This window comes from Eptatretus burgeri, chromosome 6 (genome assembly GCF_056783735.1).
Source record: "Eptatretus burgeri isolate ZD-2024b chromosome 6, Ebu_testis_v1, whole genome shotgun sequence".
Lineage (NCBI taxonomy): Eukaryota > Metazoa > Chordata > Myxini > Myxiniformes > Myxinidae > Eptatretus > Eptatretus burgeri.
The window spans coordinates 194,846-211,381 of NC_140966.1; the positions used below are offsets into that span (position 1 = coordinate 194,846).

At 42.8% G+C, this 16,536-nt stretch overlaps 1 protein-coding gene across 1 annotated transcript in view; it reads left to right on the forward strand.

The window, feature by feature from the left end:
* The window catches only part of LOC147024108 (protein APOLTP-like), a 95,592-nt gene that overhangs the window by 33,548 nt on the left and 45,508 nt on the right, over positions 1-16,536 (forward strand). Inside the window, exons 7-8 of the mRNA XM_085883691.1 lie at positions 125-269; positions 10,193-10,351. Coding sequence (XP_085739817.1) covers positions 125-269; positions 10,193-10,351 — 304 coding nt within the window. The remainder of the gene's footprint in view (positions 1-124; positions 270-10,192; positions 10,352-16,536) is intronic.

The window sequence follows — 16,536 nt, forward strand, 5'->3', positions numbered from 1 at the left end:
GATTACATATTGATATATTAAGTACAATTGGCCACCATGCTGGAATGGTTCCTTTGATTTCAGTGTTTTGTTTCATTATTTAGAATTCAGCTTTTCTAAGGCCTTTTAACCAATTTACTGGCAGAGATCTATGTTGATGGAACTCTACAAAGATGTGCAGGAAAACCCAGAAATAAGGATTTCTTCATACTTTCAAGCAATGAAATGCCCTACTTCTGCACTCCTTCAAACTGTCAAAGCCATATTGAGGGTGGAACCTTCTCTTCAAGGTGTGTATCTTTTCGGAAACATCGACAACTCAAATAGAGAAAAGGTACTCGTTTTGATCACAATAAGTGGGTATTCATCCTTACATTTAAGTCACTCTGATATGTTGTCAGCTTTATATGCTTGAGAGCATAAGTGTTTTTACTTTGGCAACAATGACGTAAACGTTGATGTGTTGTGGATGGAAATGTGAACATATCTTAGTTTGCAAATTCCATATGTGCTGTTTTGTTTTGCTTGATTGTTTCTTTCAAAAAGATTTGTGAAGCCTAAATAGGTGGGGTGCAGTCATGTTTCTAGTCGGATTTGAGGAGAGAATGTCATAGGCTCGAAGATACAGGAAAATCTATGAAGGAAGGAACCACACATAAGAGAAAAATTAGTAGGAGCTGGTACACTCCCTCATGGTACCCTCCCTCATCTTTCAGAGAGGAAGGCTGCAGCCTCTTCCCTCTCTTCAGACCTTGACAAAATCACAAGCTGGTCAAAACACTTGGAATATGTCTTTCAATCCTGACAAATCTCACACTCTCACTATCTCTCTCTTCAAAAGGACCGTTTGGCAAACCATCCTATCTACTTAACAATCGTCTTGAAGTTCAGTTATTCAAACTCCTGGGTCTCACTGTCAGCCATGATCTTTCTTGGGCAAACTACATTTCAAAGTTGGTATCCAAAGTCAGCCACCGAGTGGGCATCCTCCATCATACAAAGTCCTTTGTTGGCACACTTGAACTCCTATCCACCAACAATGCCTTCATCTGCAGCTTGATGGAGTACTGTTCTCCACTCTGGGCTGGCTCCCCTGCCTCACATCTTGCTCAGATTGATGCTGTGGAAATCAAGGCTTACAAGATCATTGGAATCTCCCGAGATGAAGCTGAGTATATGGGTGAATCACTTTGCCATCGCAGACAGGTCTGTGGTCCCTCTGTCTTCCACCACCTCCTTTCTGGTTTAAACCCTCTGCCTTTTCTGTGCTTTGTCCTCTCCCAGGTTTCTACAGAGCTCTCATGGTTCACCATCAACCCCCTTCTGGTGAAAGTACCTAAATCCAGGATCACTGCTCACCAAGACTCATTGTTCCTGTTATTCCCACCTGTAGAATCGGCTTCCACATCATCTTCAATCTCATTCTTCCTTCCAGGTCTTCAAGATAGCTATTCTTCACCATCTCAGATCATCCCCAATCCTAAACCACGATCTTTTCTACCCTCGTTTACCCCAAACAAATTACCCCCTCCTTCCAATTTTCCAGTTTTCCCTCCTTGGAGTTTTTTCTGTGTCCATCTTGTCCAACACATGCATGCATGTTTTGCGTCCTGTTTTTATCGGTTACTTCCTGATCCCTCCACTGTACTATCCCTTCCACAAGCCTCGACTATGTATACAAACAAAAAAAGGAAGGATTTCATATTAACTGCGATGATTGACTCCACGCCCTTGCTGATGATTGGAAGTAAGCTGATCAGTCTATAGTTAAGGGGACCAGTTTTTGCACCTTTTTATGTGGTGCAGTGATGTTGGCGGATTTCCAAGCACATGCTGAAACATCATGAGTTAAGCAGGATTCACAACTGGCAACCGAAACACAATCTGGAACACAAGACAAATGCCAGAATGCTGCACAAGTGCTATATTGCAGGAGACTGTTGTACACTGGATGAAGCATGTATCTATCTTGATGATTTTAACAAGCAAAAAGCTATGTACGACCACAGAGTGGACCACAGACCACATACAAACAAATTTCAAAAATATCTCAAATGCAAAGACAGTTTCTCCAAATGATTTATGGTTTAGCTGGCTGTCGCTGTAATGGCAGATTAAAACTGAGGAGAATGCTAAACAAATAAAAGTTGAAGGCCAAATTTCAAAAAGAAATACCCAAAAAATTTAAATCAAGTCGACACGGTTGAAACTCCATGTCGACAAACCATCCAGCCAAACATTTCAGCCAGCAGATGCCCTTTTGAAAAATATGCAACAGAACCTGAAAATGAGGTGTTCCCTTTGAATATATTCCTGTCAAATATTTAGATGCTTCACCTGTGAATATTTGTGCTTTTGGAATCCTCAAACGGGCTCTTGCAAATCAACGCCCTATACCAGTACAATAACTTTTGAAAGCTTTCAGTAGGAGTGGGGGATGACAAACGTCTATAAACTTAAGAAAAGCCATTTAGAAGCTAAATTGGTGTTGTTATGCTCCTAAGAATTGTAAAATGCATCAAAATGAACATGATTGGTGAGGGAAAAAATAATGTCATTATAATGGATGAAATAGTGTACAACAGTTTCCAAAATCTCTTCACAACCATCTTTTTCCCCATTCCAGAAATATACAGTGCCTTCAGAATGTATTCACACCCCTCGACTTTTTCACATTTTGTTGTGTTGCAGCCTGAATTTAAAATGGATTGAATTAAAAAAAAAAAAATTTTGTCTCCGATCGACACATAATACCCCATGATGACAAAATGAAAATGTTTTTCCAAATTTCTACAAATTAAATAAAAATGAAAAGCTGAAATGTCTTGTATCAATAAGTATTCAACCGCTTTACTATGACGTTCCAAATTGAGCTCAGGTGCATCCACTTTCCTTTGATCATCCTTGCAATGTCTCCACAACTTGAATGGAGTCCACCTGTGGCCAATTCAATTGATTGGACATGATTTAGAAAGAAATACACATAAAGTCCCACAGTGACAGTGCATGTCAGAACAAAAACTCCACCATGAAGTCAAAGGAATTGTCTGTAAAACTCAGAGATAAAATTGTGAGGAGGTTTCGATCTGGGCAAGGGTATAAAACAATTTCTGGAGTGGTGAAAGTTCCCAAGAGCACAGTGAGCTCCATCTTAAGGAAATGGAAAGAATATGAAACTACCAGACGCTTCCTAGAGCTGGCCGTCTGACCAAACTGAGCAACCAGGCAAGAAGGCCCTTGGTTGGAGGCGACCAAGAATCCAATGGCCACTCTGACAGAACTACAGAGTTCCTTGGCTGAGATGGGAAAACCTGCTGGAAGGACAACAATCACTGCAGTACTTCACAAATCCAGGCTTTTTGGGAGAGTAACCCGATGGAAGTCACTCCCGAGAAAAAGGCACATAACAGCACACCTGGACTTTGCAAAAAGCATGTCAAAGACTGAGAGCATGATGCAAAAGATTCTGTGGTAAGATGAGAATGGGATGAATTCTTTGGTCTGAATGTGAAGCACTACATCTGGTGTAGACTGAGCACAGCTCATCACCCATCTAACACCATCCCTACCGTGAAGCAAGGTGGTGGAAGCATCATGTTGATAAGTCAGGTTCACTCATCTTTTCGGCGCAACGGCACGAGCTGACACAATGACAACGTGTAACAAAGTGTAACGTGCATTGCGGACGGCCCGTGCAGGGGCTCATCCGCAGCAATGCCAACCCTCCCGATTTCATCGGGAGGCTTCCGAAAATTCACCCAAACTCCCGCCCTTACGATCACTATCCTTATCCTCCCGAAATTTTGATATTTTTGCACTGTTCACTAATCAGAATGTACTAGTATGAGAATTGAATGAAAAGCATCGTCTGCTACGTATAGCATGTGGTAACTCCATAACGTTCGCTGCTACCAAATTGTACGTAAAAAATTGCAAATTCAAATGAGGAGCAGCGAAACATTGGGTCTGGATCTCGCTTATGCGATCATGCACTGAGATTTAGTGCATGCGGTATGTGTGCAATACAGTGCATGCGGTATGTATGCACAGTGTATATGCATGCGATACGCTCACTGCATGCAGCTGGGCCCCGTACCAGCCCGGCGGTCGCGACCACCGTGCGGTGTTTAACAGCCGCTAGAGTTCTACGAGTCGCGCTGCAGCTGTGGAACATCGACTTCGAAGTTACCGATGCTTCAAGCCCTTGATGTTGATTACGAAATGGCAGAAAAGAAGCTTACGAAGACCAACAAATGGTCTCAGAAGTACAAGACCGAATACAGTCTCCAATACCCGTGTATTCGAAAGTCTGAAAGAGGAATTCATCATGCGTATTGTACAGTATGCAGCGTTGATATTTCAGTTGAGCACGGAGGTCGCGATGATATTCGGAAGCACGTTGGAAGCAAATGGCACACAGACATTGCAAAGGAGAGATCTTCGAGCACGAGTACCGGTACACTTCTGAATTATTTCACCAAACAAGGGACAAGCGAGGAAGAGGATGTTACTCGAGCGGAACTTCTCTTTAGTGGATTTATTGTGGAACATAACTTGCCCATATCAGTCTCAGATCATGCTGGACTTCTATTTCAAAAGATGTTTCCAGATTCAAAAGTTGCTTCAAAGTATGGATGTGCAAGAACAAAAACTTGCAAGATGTGCAAGATGTGCAAGAACAAAAAAAAACAAAAAAAACAAGAACAAAAGCAAGAAAAAAAAAAGAAAAAAAAAAGAAAAAAAAAAAAGAACAAGAACAAAGAAGAAAAAAAGAACACTGGTCAACAATTTTTTACTTTCTGAATGTTGTCTAGATTTCTACAAGTGAATTAGGGTATTCTGGCACTGCTGAATCAGGAAATGGCATCCGTTTCTCTCCATCAGGTCAGGTTTTTGTGCTAAGTTGATTTGAAAAAATCAGATCTTGTGACAAAATCAATTACATTTTTGTGGCATTATCAGCTGATTTTTGTCAACACATATCATCCTAAACATGTTTTTAAGAAAAAAAATGTTTTGCCAACAACATTTATTGATTACATGATAGAAACATCGATTACTGTCATCTGAATGGTGGGCATTGATAAAGGTAAGTACAAGTAAATTGCATGTTGCCTCACCACTGTTCAAACTTCAGGGCTTGAACTTCCGTTTCTTCGAACTCCTGGAATGTTCAGCGGCAGGGAGGTCTCTCTTCAGATTCCAACAGTAGTCAGCCATCATGACTGCGTCCCAGCGACCCTGATACCTGGTCTCCATCTCCTTCATGTCCTGATGGAATCTCTCCCCCTGCTCGTCACTCATTGAACCCAGGTTCTCAGGAAACCGGTTCATATGTGAAAATAGGTAGTGCATCTTGATGCTCATGTTGCAGCCCAGGTTTCTGAAAGCAGTCAGCATGTTGTTGACAAGTTCTGCATAGTTTCTGGCCTTATTGTTGCCAAGAAAGTTCTTCACTACCAAAACAAATGTCTTCCACGCTTCCAGTTCCACTTCGTTCATTGAGTTTTTGAACTCTGGATCTCTGATGAGCTGACGGATCTGAGAACCATCAAAGATGCCAACTTTCAACTTCTCCATGGTCAATCCTGGAAAAGCCTGGCACAAGTAAGTGAAGCAGTCACCATCTTTGTCCAGAGCCTTGGTGAACTGCTTGATTAAGCCGAGCTTGATGTGCAGCGGTGGGAAGAGTATTCTGTCTCTGTCCACCAGAGGGTCGTTGATGACGTTCCTTTCTTTGCATGGCACCAATTCCTCCCGCACAGGCCAGTCCTTCTTTGTGTAATGCTGAGCACGGTCCCTACTATCCCACATGCACAGAAAACATGGGTACTTGGTGAAGCCAGACTGTTGTCCCAACAAAAAGTTCACCATCTTCAGGTCAACACAAATAAACCACTTATGCTGATCATAACCAATTTTCTCCAGCACGTACTTCACCGCTTCATACTTCTCCTTCAGTGTAGTCGAGTGAGCGATGGGTACAGAGGCAAACTGGTTGCCGTTGTGTAGCAGAACACATTTCAGTGATCGCTTGCTGCTGTCAATGAACAGTCTCCAATCTTTGGGTTCGTACTGTGGCACTCCAAGCTTGAGCAGAAGCGCATGTCATAAATTGGCGCATGTAGGTATTGTACATTCTTCAGAGTTCGTTATTTCAAGAAATACAACTTTTTTGTATCACATTATTACAAAATCTGCCCCATTAACTTTAGTTTTGATCCACGAACTTTATGCTTTGCCTCACCAATTTTTGGAAGATTTTGAGGTTTTATGACTTCAAACTGATCCCTTTTCGACATAATCACCTAGAACTATCGTACCTGAATACTTCTTGTCATTAAAATAATTATTTCCAATTAAAACAATTATTTGACATGACATTTTACCCCCACCAACTTCTTCTAAAATGCTCCACACATGCGTACATGTGAACAAAAATGTAAAAAACGACATGTGGCCATATCTCAAAAACTTGACCTGATTGAACAAAACTAATGTGAGTTTTGGATTCAGCGCATCAGATTCGTCCTAAATCAGCTTAAAAAATGCAGACAACAAATTTGTTGTTGACCAGTGTAATTGGTGAGTTGTCAAATGTTACTGCTTCATCTATTGCCGATATTGCTAGACTAGCTCCATTTAGCCTAGCTACAGACGGTAGCAATGACAGTGGTGAGGCCCAGCTATATCCTGTCCTGATTTCGTACTATGACAACAGTGCTGGGATTGTGAAGCAAGGTTTGCTAAGTTTGCCTGCGTGCAAACAAGATTCCACTGGAGAAAACATTTTCAAACTGCTTGATCATGAGTTCAGTGACAGGAAAATTCCGTGGGGAAATTGTGTTTCCTTTTGTGCTGATAATGCCTCTGTCATGGTGGGCAAGCACAAAGGAGTCGCTGCTTATATCCACAAACAAAATCCAGAGTGCTACATCATGGGATGCCCTTGCCATATGATGCACAATACGGCCAAGAAGGCGGCTCAGGCCTTACCCATTGAATTAGATGACTTTCTCATCGATATTTACTACTACTTGGACAAAAGTAGTGAAAGCACTGCAAGAACTCTGTGATGCCCCGACACACAAGATTCTGAAGCATGTCGCAACAAGGTGGCTGTCCCTTGGTCAGTGCCTAGACAGGCTGATTGAACAGTGGGAGCCACTTCGCCTCTTCTTCAAAGAAGAAGTACGAAGAAAAATGCAACCAACTGCAGCCAAGACTCTAACAACGAGCAAGAAGGACGGCACTGTATCTACTGCCAGTACTGGCACTGCAGGATCAAGCACTAGTGGAGCAGCATTCACCACTACCACTGCAGTATCTGCTGCGAAGAAGACAGCAGGGACAGCACCAAAACCAATGCTGAGAGCAGGTAGCATCACCGGCCCTTCATCACGTTCATCTACAAAGCAGATCCCTTCAGAGTCGAGAAAGACTGTGATAGTCCCATTTACAGGCAAATTAGGACCCAAGTTAAGTTCTGCTTTTGCCAAATCACTTGATAGAAGCTCAGCAAAACCTTCGAATCAGAGGTCTTCTTCCTTGGCTGCACCTACCTCAAGCTCTCTCCTCAAACGTAAAATTGGATCTGGTACTACGAGTCTGACCTCTTCTGCTGGCAGTAAACGCAAGTGTGATCGCCCTGCGGCTAAGTGTACTACGAGTTCTACAACTAAAAGCGCATCTTCCTCAAACACTGTGCAGGAATCTAGAGAAAAACGTGTCAACAGGATGTTCTTGTCTCCACAAACAAAACTCTATTGTTTCTTCCTTCGATATGCTAACAAGCTTTTTGAGAAGGGGAATCTTCTGCTCCAAAGAGACGAACCCTGTATTCATCTCCTGCACGGAGAATTGAATGGTCTTCTGAAAGATATCTTCGTACGGTTTTTGAAACCATCGGTGTCATCGGTTGCTCTGGTAAATGTACCCTTCTCTGACAGACATCATCAGAAGAATGATGAGGACCTCATGATTGGGAACGATGCCAAACTGTATATAAGGGAACAAAGGAGTCTCAAGAAATCCACCTTCACTCTGAGTGAGTCAGACATCCAAGGTTTCTTCAGTGCAGTTCGCTCATATTATGTGAAAGCCTGCAATTACATCTTCAAAACCTGGCCGCTAGATGATGAATTAGCCAAGCATGCTCAGGTGCTGGATGTTAAGCTACACCAAGAAGTGGGGTTTGACTGTGTGGAGTTTTTCATCAAGAAATTCCCCTGTCTGTTCAGTGGCGGTGATAGTGACATAGACAGTCTTGAGAGTGAATTCGCTCACTACCAGGCAGACGCCTCCATAGCTACAATTGCTACTGAGACAGTGAGAGTGGATGAGCAGTGGCATCGGATTTCACAGCTCACAGATCCCTGCACTGGTGCCAAGAAGTATCCTAATTTGAGCAAAGTGATGAAGGGAATCTTGGTCATTCCTCATTCGAACGCATCATGTGAGCGGGCACTCAGTCTTGTACGGAAGAATCATACTGAATTTCGTCCCAATTTGAGTGTCAAAACCCTGGAAGCTCTCTTAATTGAAAAACTAGCTCATAACACCCCTTGCTTCCAGAGAGAATACAGCAAAGACATAATCAGAAGGGCTAAAAGAGCCACACAGCTGTCACTCAGCAAAGCTGCCATGGAAAAAGCAAGCAGCAGTAGTACCAGCCAGTAAGGTAAGAAAAATATTGCTTCTTTTGTGCTTTTTGTTAATCTTTGATTGTCCCCTAACTTACTAATATTAACATACATGTAACATTAAAAAGTGCACAATTTTCCCCTTTTTTTGTTCAAAAAGTGGGAATTCTTAACATGTTAAATGCTCCAAAATAGGGCTCAGAGGGCACTAGAGAGCGTCTAGAACCCCAGAGCTTCCAGGGCCCTAAGGCGGGCCCTGGACCCTGCCGCAAGGGTCGAGCGCTCCGCGCTCGAGATGTGCACTTCGCGCACATTATTTGGTGTCGGTTGAAAATCCTCCCTAATTCTGATTTCCAAAAGTTGGCATCTCTGCATCCGAGGATCCCCAAACCATCCGATCAGTAGTAGCGATGGGTAGTGTGTACAAAGGGCAGAGATTTAATCAATAAGAGCTGATGACTCATGCTTACTGGGAATTTCTCATTCATGGGAGGGACATTGTCTCAAGCCCCAGTCTCCATCACGGACGGGGCTCAGTGGTTTATTGGAGCCTGTCGGTGAAGGGCAAGGTCGACACTGGCCCATCCAATGCAGCGTGTACGGCCCCGGACATCATGCTATGGGGATGCTTTTGAGCGGCAGGGACTGGGAGACTTGTAAGGATAGAGGGAACAATGAACAGAGCCAAATACTGGCAAACCAATGAGGAGAACCTGCTTCAGAGTGCAAAAGACCTGAGTGTGGTGAATATATATATGTTCCAACAGGACAATGATCCCAATCATACAGCCAACGCAACATTGGAATGGCTTCAGAACAAGAATGTGAAAATCCTTGAGTGGCCAGGCAAAGCCAAGACTTGAATCCCTTTGAGAATCTGTGGTTCATCACAATTCACTGTTCTGTAATTGATTGAGGTTCAACAAGTGGTCAGCCAAATTTGTTCCAAACTTGATGTTATTATTGGAATAACACAGAGCATCAGTCAAACACATTAAGCAGCACTGTTCATGGCAAAAGATGGCTTTATCATCTTTTAGATTTCACTCAAAAGTTTGATTTGTTGCACAAAAATGGCAGAGCCATTGCTGATCGATGAAATATTGCCACACAATGCTTTGTACCATAACCAGGTGCAGCAAAACTAGGTTATTGGCCGAGATCCTGTGCAGTTGCTAAAGTGTGCAGGATTTTTCAGTACCTTCTTCAATGTTTGCTGCTGCAACCATTTATCTGCTAAAACAGAAAAGCAGTTTTATTTATGAACTGTTTGATGGAGGAATCCATTCCTGTTGAGAAAATACAATATATAATAGTACCACTCCTTGCAAACAATGAAGCTATTTGGTTTCTTCAAAAGAGGTTGGAAACTTTATGTGAGGGTCTTTATTTATAAAAATCGGTGAACACCTGTTATTTTTCATATGACAATTGGCATTTACTCTGCTAGAAAAACATTTTCTTCCTTATGTCGATGTTTTTTTGATAGATTTTCACTCACATTTTTGTTGTTGTTTTGGAGGCTGGAACCTGTATATTATTAATGTAGCATGTTTCAAATTGTGTTGCAGTTGGTTCCTTTGTGTGGAGTCACTTGACTCAGGTGATGGAAACAAACGATTCGTTGAAGACTGGCATAAAAAAGATGTTGACACCAGATTTGCTGAGCAAGGATTTCAAACTTGAGCCTTGGCGTTATTCATGGTACTATGATGCTACTGTGCACTCTGGTAAGCACAATACTTAAAATAATCCATCTATGGTGGTTGACTGCATCATTGTCCACTCAAACAGTTAAGCCATATCTGAAAGCAAGAGACGAGGATTTGGCAGAACAATTTCCTTCATAATGGTGATAACTGGAGCACCATTCCTATTCTCTATTCTATTTTGTTTTATGCTTGTTCTTTATTTTATATGAGCAAATACAACCCGTTGATTCGCTGACTGTGACAATAAAGGTGGGGGGAGGGAGAAATATGGAGGGAAAGAGAGAGAGAGAGAGAGGGGAGGCAGGTGTAAGGTGAGAGGGGGGAGGGAAGGTGGAGAGAATGAAGGAGGGGGAGCTCGGGAGGTGGTGGGGAGACCGACACCTCACCAAACGTTGTTATTCACTGCAGGAGACAGAGACAGAGACAGAGACAGAGACAGAGACAGAGACAGAGACAGAGACAGACGTGTGGGAGAAGAGGGCTGCATTTTATGAGGAGGAGGGAGCGAAGAGGGGACAGAGTGAGAGAGAAAGGTGGGGGGGTGGGGAGGAAAAAAAAGACAGGAAAGGGGTGGAGGTGGAGTCAGCAAAGAGAAAGACATGTGATGTTTCATGACCAAACACACAAAAAAACATGTCAGAACAGCTGTACACACAATGATAACAGAGTTTGTAAATTAATCCGCTGGCACATTTGCAAAAACTTTGACATTCCAGTTCCAGAAAATTTGTGGGAAATTGAAACAAAATCCATCACCGAAAAGATTGAAGTACCGCTCACGTATGACCTAATGATCCCATCGAGCATGAACATCGAAAACAAAGCATTGCGACCAGATATCATACTTCGGTCCGAAAAAGAGAAAATAAGGCATTGCTTATTGCGGTGTTAATACCAGTGATTTTGGACTAACAATGCAGAATTTTTTTTTCTCGGCTTCGCCCTGTGGGAATCAAGGCATTTAGGATCATTGGCGTCTCCCGTGATGAGGCTGAGTCTTTGGGCCTCTCACTCTCGCCTCAGGCAGGTCGGTGGGCTTTCTGTCTTCTACCATCTCCTCTCCCATCTCGCTCCTCTCCCCGCTCTGTCTGCGATTTGTCCCCACCATATTTCCACAGGGCGCTCAAGGTCCGCTAACAACCCCCGTCTGGTAAAACTACCAAAATCATGAATCGTTGCTCACCTTCACTCTTTCATTCCTCTTTTTTTCCCGCATTTGGAATAAACTCCCACACTCTCTCCAGGTCTTCAAAACAGCTTTTTGCCACCACCTCTTATTTTCCCTCATCCAAAACCTCGATCTTCTCTTTCCCCATTAAGCGACCCCAAACGCACTTCCATCAAATTCCCTGCTTTCCTTCCTGAAAGTCCCTGTATTGTCCATCTTGTATACCCCATGTTCCCTGCCCCATCCCTCTCTGTTCCACAGATATCCTAATGTCTCTGTTCCCCACTGTTTTGTCCTTCTCTCTTCCCACCCCTCTTGTCTCATGTCCCCCTTGCTGTGCATTGTGTGTTTGCTCTCATACGAGCCTCGACAACGTTTACAAAAAAAAGTCTCACCTTACACAACTTCAGGCCAATATACTTTGGAGTTACCGAGGACCATACCCTCAGCTACAAAGTTCATGTCCTGAAGCCAAAGGCGATGGTAGGAGTCAGAAACAACATATTGAGGAAGTTATCCAACTCTAAATGCGGAACAGATCCAGAGACCATTCAAAGCACTGCACTTAACTTGTGCTATTCAACTCTAGAATATGCTGGTCCTGTTTGGGACCATTCCTCGCATGCTACAAAGGTGGATCAAGTCCTCAACACAGCCTGCAGAGCTATTTCTGGTTGCTTTAAACCAATGCATGTGAATGACCTCTATTTGCTATGTGGTATTGCTCCACCCTCCATCAGAAGAGCAGTCTCCTCACAAATCGAAAGACCCCAGCAGGAATGTGCCTTTTGCCACCCACTCTTTCAATACGAGCCACTACCCAAGAGATTGAAATCCGGGAATAGTTTCCTTCATGCTGTTCAGCCCCTGGAAGGTAATCTTCACAGCTGTAGGATAGATGCTTGGTCAATGCACCTGCAACCAAGACCTCACAAGCTGTCACTTGACCTCAAGGAGTCCCTGCCAAAAGGAGCCAGGGATAAATGGCCAACCTCACTGGGTCTCTACCACCTCAGGACTGGAGTTGCATGCTGCAGAGTCCTAATGCAGAAGTGTGGATATAATCAAAATGACCCCATTGATTGTGACTGGGGAGAGGCTCTTCAAACACTGGAGCATCTCCTGAATTGCCCTCTCTTCCCAGAGCCTTATGGATCAGATGAGTTGAAGACTCTCAACTCCTGTGCCAGAGCCTGTGTCTTGCAGTGGCTGGGTAAAGTGTAACGACATGAAAGAAGACTGCCAGATGTGGAAAAAAACTCTCACAGGTTCTTTTAAGACTTCATTTAACAGAGTTGAATCACTTGAACATACGTATGGAGGGAGGCATGGTAACAATGGTGGAATCCTCTCTAAGTTGCTAACAAATGTCCCTTTTTATAAACTCAAGCAAACAATGGAGCAATGAGACAATTTGAGCAAAACAAGATATGAACCGCTTGTGGAGGCATGAACTCAGCAAAATTCAAAAGCACAAACATCTTTCTCAAAGTCCAATACACAGCTGCTCATGTGGCCACTTCAGCACTTTCTCAAGCTAGTTACTGTTTATAGGAGCTAAAATACAGTATATTCGTTTTGAAGTACAAAGTAAATCAGAATATAAAAGCTATTTAATGATGGAACTCCATCGTTCTAGTCCATTTGAATAATACCGTTATTTTTATAGAACACAAATTTAACAAAGAAATGAATATTCCCAACGGGTTCCTCCCAATTGTAGCATATTACATGGGTTTAATCAATTTTGTGATATGGACAGACTATTTTCATTTTATCAGACTGATTACAACTTAAAATGTTTCAGCTGAGGGGTCCAAAAATGTTTTAACAGTCCAGAAAAGGTTGTGAATAATTCCACCACATGTTCTCATTTTTCCAAATAGCTCGAATCAGAACCAACTACTTCAATAAGCCATAAACTCATGCTCGTTCAAGTTTAAATCAGAGTGCAAAACTTTAAAATCTATTCCAATAAAAGTGTGTGTGTCTCCTCCAAAACTATAAAACCGAGCATCCTGAAACTTTGCATGCACAATAAGAAAACTCCAAGGAAGTGCAAGAGTGAAAATTGGGTGTTTGGGTTAATTTAAACACCCCCTTTGAAGATAATCAACGGCCTCATTTGATTATATCCTTCATCAGGCGATCCTTGGCCATCAGCCTGGTGTGACTCAGTGGTTAAGGCGGTGGCTTGGTATCCTTGGGGTTCTGAGATCGAGCCCCGCTGGCCGCTGAGTTAGCATCAGGGGGGTTGACTCAGCCTGTCATCCTTCCGAAGGTCGGCGAAATGAGCACCAGTATACTGGTAATTATCCCTGCAGGGTCGAAGGCCACTCAGGAGTTGGCACCAGGAAGGGCATTCGGCTGTAAAAACATTGCCACAAGAAAGGCTACCATTATTGGAGCCCACAAAAAGCTGACCCCTGCTCAGGGATAACGGCTTTCAAATGGTGTGATAATCAGGTTATCCTCGGCCACCTCACTGTCTGGGGTATTAAGGCATTTCCTGGGTAACCTCGCTGGGATCTGAAGCCACCATGTGTTTTGACCTGCTCAACCTTATCTTGACTTGGAACAGACCGCAACTTAGAACAAGCTGTTCCTCATAGCTACGAATCGCTGGGTACATTACAATGCTTATAAATGCCTGGAGATGTCAGCGTTCATTGTTATATTTCATTTCCGCATGTGTTCGCCATGATTATCTCTTAAACTACGATGAATTATCGAATTTAAGCTCCAGAACTGAACTTGCAAGCAGTTCCGACTCTGAGAAAAGTGTTCATTTGTCCAATTCGGACATCTGTGATATTTCGGACATCTCCGGGAGATGTGTTTGATATGACGTTTCGATGATTGCCAATTGCGTGCCAGGGGAGCTGTTTCATATCGACCGTTTTATTGGAGTGCTTAAACGAATGCCTAAGCTACTTGGTGAGCGCTCTCCAAGCTCATTGGTTGTTCGTTTTGGGAATAAGTACACGTGTTTTCAATCTCACATCGATTAGACGTACGTCTCCGCCTTTGTTGGGTCCCGTGGTGCCATGCGGTGACTCAGGAGGTGTCTCATCCACCGAAAATGTGCAAGGATCGCTTTGTGCGACCTCCATTTGTAATCCACCTCTCACTTCGACATCGATGCATATTAAAACAATAAGGTCCATCCGACCAGGTGTTTGCCATGTTTTTTTTTTTTATAGTTGTGAAGGTACAAAGTATAGATCAACATTTTGTGCTCTCCAACTTGGCACATTTTTAAATTTAATTTTGTTAATTTCCCACTTTAAATCCTCTTTCAAAGAACGTTGTTTCAAGGTAAATCTTTGTCGTTTTTATTTACTTGATGCGTATGTACATTTGCACATGTGTGTGTACGTAAACTGTATTACCACAATGGCATTTGGTGTGTGTCTGTGTGTGCACGTGTGTGTTGTCGATTGGTATCTTCATATGCAAGTTTCAGAATGTGGAATGAAGTCCTCCCAGGGTGAGCTCAAGGTATCCAACTTTATTATGGTAAGGGGTCACGATCCACGAACCAAGCTGTGAAGTTTTCTGTTCTCAAAGTTTTGTGCCAAGGGCTCTCTTCAGGACCATTACTGAGCCCAGGATGGCTTCCAACTGTAGTTTGTTTGTTATGATATTCCCAGGAATGGTTTTTAATATCTGTGAGGGTCTTTATCATCATTCTTGTAGCTCCAACTATCACTGCTACAACTTTGGCATTCTTCATCGTCCAGGATATTTTCCCTTCATTCTTGAGGTCCTGGTATTTGGTCATTTTCTTGATTTCTCAATTGTTTAGTCCAAAATCACTGGTATTAACACTGCAATTAGCAATGCCTTATTTTCTCTTTTTTGTAGCTTAGAATGATATCTGGTCACAACGCGTTGTTTTCGATGTTCACACTCGATGGGATCATTAGGTCGTACGTGAGCGGAAGGTACTTCCATCTTTTCAGTCCATGCTTTTGGTTAATGCTCCCACAAATTTTCTGGAACTGGAATATCAAAGTTTTTGCAGATGTGCCTGTGGTTATCATTACAACTCTGCTGTGTCGTTGTGTGTACAGCTATTCTGTCATGAGATATTTTTAAAATTTGTGTTCGGTCATTAAGCATAACATATCACTCATTGCTAATGCCACCTCCATCTCTCACCTATATTCCCCCCCCACTCTCTGTCTGTGCCCTCACTCACCCCTCTGAATAAAATGCAGCACTCTTCTCCCACACCTCTCTCGCTCTCTCTGTCTCTCTCTCTCTCTCTATCTATTTCTCTCTGTTTGTCTCTCTGTCTCTGTCTCTGTCTCTGTCTCTCTCTCTCTCTCTCTCTTTCTCTCTCTCTCTCTCTCTCTCTCTCTCTCTCTCTCTCTCTCTCTCTCTCTCTCTCTCTCTCTCTCTCGCACTCCTCCCTCCCACAGTGTATAGCAACGTTTCATGACGCGTTGCTCTCCCCACCTCCCCACTCTCCCCACTTCCCTCCCTCCTCTCCCCACCCCTCCCTTCCCTCCATCCTCTGTGCCTTCCCTCCCCCTCTTTCTCCCTTTCTCTTTCTCCACCCTCCTCCCCTTCACACTACCGTCAGTGAAGCAATGGGTTGTATTTGCTTGTGTTAAATAATTGTTCGACTTTACAAAGCTTTGCATTCTGCTGCCAGAGTGAAGTTTTATGGAGTAGCTTCACAAACAAAATGAGGAGGAGATAACATCTTATCTTACAAGGCATGCATTTTGCAAGGACAGCTGCATTTGCAGAAAATCCAGGCTTCTTAATGCTCAGCTTGACAATTAATGGCACACAAGAGAAATCCAAGGAATATAACAAATCGTTATTATTTAAATCATATATATGTTTTATAAAATAGAAATATAATGCAGGATTAGTGTGTATATTTCCAACGGAATTCTTTCAATTGCAACATGTTAAACAGGCTTAGTCAATTTAAATAATATACTGCATTGGACTGTATTTATTTAAGTTGCTTACAATCTGAAATGATTTTACCGGAAGGTCCAGGCAAATGTATTTT